This window comes from Lampris incognitus, chromosome 3 (assembly GCF_029633865.1).
Source record: "Lampris incognitus isolate fLamInc1 chromosome 3, fLamInc1.hap2, whole genome shotgun sequence".
Taxonomy (NCBI): domain Eukaryota; kingdom Metazoa; phylum Chordata; class Actinopteri; order Lampriformes; family Lampridae; genus Lampris; species Lampris incognitus.
In genome coordinates this window covers 71,994,424-72,000,641 of record NC_079213.1, presented here as the reverse complement: position 1 = coordinate 72,000,641, position 6,218 = coordinate 71,994,424, and the positions used below count along the sequence as shown (strand labels likewise).

The 6,218-nt window shown below is 44.6% G+C and overlaps 1 protein-coding gene across 1 annotated transcript in view; it reads right to left on the bottom strand.

The window, feature by feature from the left end:
* mylk4b (myosin light chain kinase family, member 4b) overlaps window positions 1–4,731 on the bottom strand; it is an 8,652-nt gene extending 3,921 nt beyond the window's left edge. The window contains exons 1-6 of the mRNA XM_056276795.1: window positions 4,221–4,731; window positions 2,192–2,281; window positions 1,497–1,902; window positions 747–876; window positions 656–707; window positions 91–196 (exon numbers count right to left, since the gene is read on the bottom strand). Of these exons, the coding sequence (XP_056132770.1) occupies window positions 91–196; window positions 656–707; window positions 747–876; window positions 1,497–1,902; window positions 2,192–2,281; window positions 4,221–4,731 (1,295 nt within the window). The remainder of the gene's footprint in view (window positions 1–90; window positions 197–655; window positions 708–746; window positions 877–1,496; window positions 1,903–2,191; window positions 2,282–4,220) is intronic.
* Between the last annotated feature and the right edge of the window lie 1,487 nt (window positions 4,732–6,218).

Here is a 6,218-nt window from a genome sequence, read left to right as displayed (position 1 = left end):
GTAATTGTGTATGAGTGTGTTTGCACATGGATATCAGCAGATATGTGTGTGCATGTGTTTGTATGTGTTTTTATCTTTGTGTTTACTCACCCTCCCAGGACTTCCTCTCTGTTGATGGTATAATAGGTGGCAATCTGGTGGGGCTTGGGTGTCACGATCCGATGGTCGAAGGGGGCAGAAGGCGGGGGGCTCGAATCTGGAGAAGCGATAGAGAGACCAGCAAGATAAAAGAAGAAAAAAAAAGAGAGAATGAAGAAGGAAATATGGCTTGGAAATTCATTTCTCCATAGAGTATAGGGAGATGGAGAAGGAGGGACGCCTCCAAACAAGTCTCCAAGCACAAAATAGGTCTAAAATAGCAACACGCCAGCGTCTCATTATCGACTTCGCAAGTCGTGCTAGTTGACATGTTAGTGACGCTTGAACATGCATGGTGTTATGTCATCTGATCTTTTTCACGGTGAGTCCAAGGAACAAAAAGTCAAATGTCACTGACCAACAAGGGAGTCAAACCTCCAGGGAAAGCATGCCGACCCGTAACGACTTTTGGGTGAGTTGCAAAAAGGTGAGTTCATTCCAGTGAAGTATTTGAGTTTTTATTCTGAATCACTCCTCATAAACTCGTATTGATACCACAGAAACGTGTTGCCTTTACCAATTATGTATCCCTTGACTATGGTCTCGCTCTCCTTCTTCTCTTCCTCCACCTCAGTCTTCAGGTCAGCTGACCGGGGAGCCTGCTGTACGACTGCCTCCGCTACCTGCCCCTCCACAACCTCCCCTTTCCTCTCTTCCACCCGACTTTTTTTGAGGTAGTCCTTCACCAGGTCCTCCTCCATGACACGGCGCTTGCTGCTGCAGGCCACCTCCTCGGAGCTAAACGAGCGAGAAAAGTCCGTTAATATCGCATTGTTTTATCAATAATTACATTAATGCAAACTAAATTCAGTGTCACGAAAGATGCACCGCAAAAACGCCATGTCAGCATGTCGATGCCACGTTTTGTTTTCTCACTGGGGGAAATTTAGCAGCTTCAAGTAAGAAAATCCCCCAAACAGGCAAAAAAATCATCTGCCAGTTCAGTAAGATATTTCAAATGCTTCTTGAATCAAGATAAAAAAAATCACTCGTTTACTTGAAAAACCAGAAATCTTGAAACAAGTTAAATTGGAGTGATTGTAAGATAATCTACCGCATCTGATAACTTAATTTTAATCATGCAATTATTAGACAAAACCACAAAAAGCTTCCCTAGTTCAATTCTCAAAATGTTTGTTTTGAGATGAAATGACATGATAAAGGACCCTAAATTGTGAGTTCTTCAGTGAAAAGATATTTCTGTGTGATATACTGAGACTGCCAGACTTGGTCAGATGTACCATTTCTGCAGTGTGAGGACATTTTCTTTCCATCACATATGAGGAACAAACTGGTTCTTCTGAGTTTTAGTCCCATACAGTGTATAGTAGTCAGGAATTGTGAATGGGTGGAAGTACCTTTCTTGTGGCGGGGCACTGGTCTCACAGATCTGACTGGGAATGTCTGGAATTGCACCGGGGACCTCTGGTGTATTTGAAAACTTCTTTTCACCTCCTTCACGTTTTCTCTCCTCTTCATCCTCTAATTCTCCCCACAGCTCAGGACTGAGCTCATTTTTGTTTCCTTCCGTTTTCTCTCGCTCCACCTCCAGGTCGGAGTCCCCTTCATCCTGCTCCCCTTCCTTTTCTCCGCTCTCTGTCTCCTCTTCGTCTTCCTCGGACCGGGAAGAGGAGGTGCGCGCTCCGTCCAGGATCAACTCCACTAGCTCCCCTTTCCGAGCCTCCCCTCTCTGGCTTTCAGCATTATGCCTGTTTAGTTTCTCCACCTGCTCTTGGAGCTCAGGCTCATTCAGGGAGGAGGCGTCTTAAGTGGGACAAACAGAGAGAACCGCGTCAGGATTTGTAGTGCCCAGGCATCAGCATTCTGCAGTTCAAATTTTGGTACTATATGCAAAAAACACCCATTAAAGTACGTTTTGTGGTCTTTACGATACACGGTTTGTACACAGAAAATAGCTTTTCCATTAATAACTAAAACCTACATTTCGCTCTATGCAAGTCCAGAATATCATAATATACTGAAGACACATTGCAGAGTTTAATCTTTGAGCTTATGCAGCTGCAGAAACGCTCATGTTATTGTTTATTACTACCTGAGGTATTTGGTGCCTTTCTCCTTTTCTGGGCCTTCAAGCCCTTCAGGCTTATTTTGTTTTTATCCTTTTCATCCTTTGCCTTGTTGTCTTTCAGCTAGAAATCCGGGGGGCGGAGAGGGGGGGAATATAAAAGAAAAAGCAGAAATCAGTAAGGTTATGAATGAATACGGTCAAAATGAGATTTTGCAAAAATACTCCACAGGTGCGTTTCAAGTCGGAACCAGCTGAAGGGGGGGGGGACGCACGCTTGTCTCAAGGTGTCGCATCCCCCCAAATTATGACCGCTAAAAAGCATCTGTGAGAGCCATCTGCTCGCATGGAAAGCAAGCATGTAAGCTTGTGGTGGTTTATGGACTCCGGGGTCACGTTTCCGACTGGCAACACCACGGTCATATTTTCTAGTCTATGCAGACAGATAGTCACACAGGCAGTTAGGCTAAGTGTTTGTTGCTGTTGCTACAGTCACCATCATAACTAAAGTATGGGTTGCATGCTGCCCTGCTGAGATTGTTTTACCACCAGAAAGCTGAGCGAGCTCTTTTATCGCTCCACTGTGCACCGCACAACACACACAGCCACCGTGCATAGTGACGAAACAACATTTGATGTGGACAAAGGGCCTTTTTAAACTACAGCCCTTGACAACAGTCAAGCACATTTCTAAAGTAAGGGTCCGGCGCATTTTTAAAGCACAAAAACATCATAATATTGTCATCTTTTAGTGGAAATCGGGGGGAAATTGAAAGAGAAGAAAGTGTCCATGCACCTTTCAATGCATATCAGTCGTTCAACCCGTCTGATGAACTGTTCCCTTTTGCAATAAAGTGGACGTTGGCTGTTCACTTAATATCCCCTCCCACCCATCTGTTAAAAGCCTTCTGCGGAATTAGCAGCTTTCAAGTCTGAACTGCAGATATCCCAGCAAGTACAAGTACAGTGTAGCATATACGTACATACATGTGCACGCACACGTTTACACACACACACACACACACACACACATACGTACACGTACACACACTCACCAAGTGAGTGGTGAGAACCACGACTTGGACACAACCCTCAGTACATCCCTAATAGTTGGCTGAATTGCCAAGCATGGCCAACATGCGTAATGTGATGCAGGCTCCATGTAGTCACATACAAGGACAGCAGACCAACGAGTCACTGACGGCAGTAATGCCATCAATTCAGAACAGAACGATCCTTCATATCTGACACTCACTCAGCCCTCTGACATTCCAACTCGCTCAAGTTTAACCCACACTTGATAAAGCGGTGGGCTAGGATAAGATAATCTGCCCGACTGTCAATCAGGACGTTGCCACCTTTGATAAGAACCAGGCCTAAATCACGGGAGCTCAAACTTGCAGTAATTCATTTAGTGATATCTTAGCACCAAAGGCAGATATTGTACCCAGTGCGCTATTAGATTATAAAAGTTGTCATGTGGACAAGCGTTGTCTTGCGGAGTAAGAATCAAGCGACAAATTAAACAGGAGATTATTAGTATAAGTGTAAATGAAACGATTTCAAAACCAAGATAAATGAGTAATCAAACAGTTTCATGTTTAGCGAAACTATGACGTTCCCATATAACTATCTAGAGGCTCAAATTGTCCCTTCATATAGGAATGATTCAATAAATCATCATTTTGACCTTTAAGAGACTTCAAAATGCCTGTTCTTTTTAGATTTTTTTATTGATGACTAGTATTTTTATTTCTTGTGACATCACTGTGGGCCGCATGCTATATCAAGTTACTTGGAATCTGACCAGATAACATCTAGATGCCTGTAAATATATGTAAAATAACATTATATAATGAGGGGTCTCTGTGCTTGAGTTAAGGACACAGTTGTTGTAACAGAATCCACTGGGGAACATTGTAGTACATCTTCTGTAAAGCTCTAATTGGTAATGAGAACCTTAAGACCGGCAGCAAGTTTTTGCAAGCGAACGTCAGTTTCCCCCCCCAAGTTAAACTCACCTTCCTGCCAACTCGTCCGGCCCTGCTGGCCTTGCTTCCAGGCTCTCTGAATAGCAGCTCCACCAGCCTGGAATGCTTCACCACCTCCCCGATGAAGCTTATCACCTGCTGCATGCCCTCCACCAGCTTCTCCACCACTTCCAGCCTGCGCCCCTGAACCTCCAGTCGCTTGTTGGCCTCCTCCACCACCCCCCGCAGCTCCCTACACGCCACCGCCACATCCGAGCCCTGTTCTTCCCGACCCTCTGCCCGCATGGAGGCCAGATCCCGACCCACGCCCCCCAGGTCTTGGGACAATCCATCAAGCCGGGTCAGAACAACCTGCTGTATGTCCAGCAGACGCTCCATCTGACCAGTCAGGGAGTCCATACGGTTCTCCACGCAACGCATGGCAGCACCATGAGAAGAATTTGCCAAAGAAGAGGTGGAGGAAGGATGGGATTTGTCTGACCCAGTAGAAGAAAGCTTCCTGCCAACAGGTTTTTGACTGTGTAGAGGGTTAGGGTCATAGACCTTGGCCAAAGAGTTGACCAAGCTAGAGCTCATGGCTGGTTTGGTAAAACAATAAACAGCAACGGGTGATGGCTGCTTGGAGCCAGATGTGATGCTTCTTCCTCACAAACAGCATACAGTGTGACTCTTCACAGCTTCCCGTTTCAGCACATGGAGTATCCTATGTTGGTATCTTCCAGTTGGGGCAGCAGCCACAGAAGAGAGGCAAACAGAACACTAAAGGCAGCACCTACTGTATCACAAGTGGAGGGAGAACATAGCCTGTTTGCGAAACCTGTCCCTATGCAACACAGAAGGGGGGGGGCTTTAAGAATAGCATGTGGGTGTCCTCCAAATAACTGCGCAGCCCCCTTGGACGTCAATGATTGAGTGGCCAGTGATAAGGGCTGATGGCTCAAGTGTTTGGTTGGTGATTGACTGCGGTTGGGGAGATGCTGCAGTGGATTGCTGTGCGACATTTGAGACCTTACAAAAGCCTTTCAGCCCAGTGACAGAATTCAGAGAATTTGCCATTGTAACATGACCCGGTAAAACGCAAGACAAACAAATTTAATTAAAGAATATTGTATGGAAACTAAATATATCAACATTACCAAAGTATTCCCACAATAGAAGGAAATATCAAAAAAAAGTATAACAGCATATATATCGTGTCTTTTGCGAAACAGAATGCTGTTATCAAGTTTCCATGAGGATGTGTAAGACTTAAACACTGTTCCGCTAAAGGAAAAAAGCGACAGGTGCAAGCATGTGCAAGGCCTCTAAGACTTTATTAACCTCCCCGGACCCCTGTTAAAGGTATTGTGGGTATTTCTGAACCCCCTGAAATGCCAGGGTGTTCTCATAACTTGTTTTCACCCAGCGGATGTGTTGGCAGGACACAGTGTAATTAATCCACTAATTTTCAGGGTCAGGTCTTTCTCAGACAACCTGATTCTTCAGACGAGTCTCGGAGGTCTCCTTTCAAGCCAACAGAAGTTCCATTTATGTCAGTGCTGTGGCTATTGTCTCACAAAATCCTGAAGATGGAGGCATAATTTGAATCTGAATTGGCGGGTGATCATTTCCAATAATGGGGAGATGTTTTTGGTTCCTAGTTAAAAGAAAAAAGAAACTGCTGAGTTTTAGTAAGTGTGGTGGTATATGGAGAGAAACATGGATGTGAGATAATGTTAACCAGCGCCCACAAAAGAACAAGAACAGGATTCCTAATATAGACCTGCTATTCACACAATGGGGATGAAGTGACGGTGGAACAGGTGATACCACTAGCACAGAACAACTGTCTGTAATGTGGTGAAATGAAGAATAGAGGACAAGAGGAAAGGAAAGTTACTACACATCTAAGGTCAAACAGAACAAAGAACAGGAGCCAATGCAAAACAAAAAACAACAAAAAACAACAACAACAACTTCTGGCTAGTTACAAGTGGAGGAAATCACACTTGTGCACAGAAACTATAACAGCAATACCTCTTCTGCTGCACATTTTTTGAAACAGCTCTCTGATCTCAAACAGT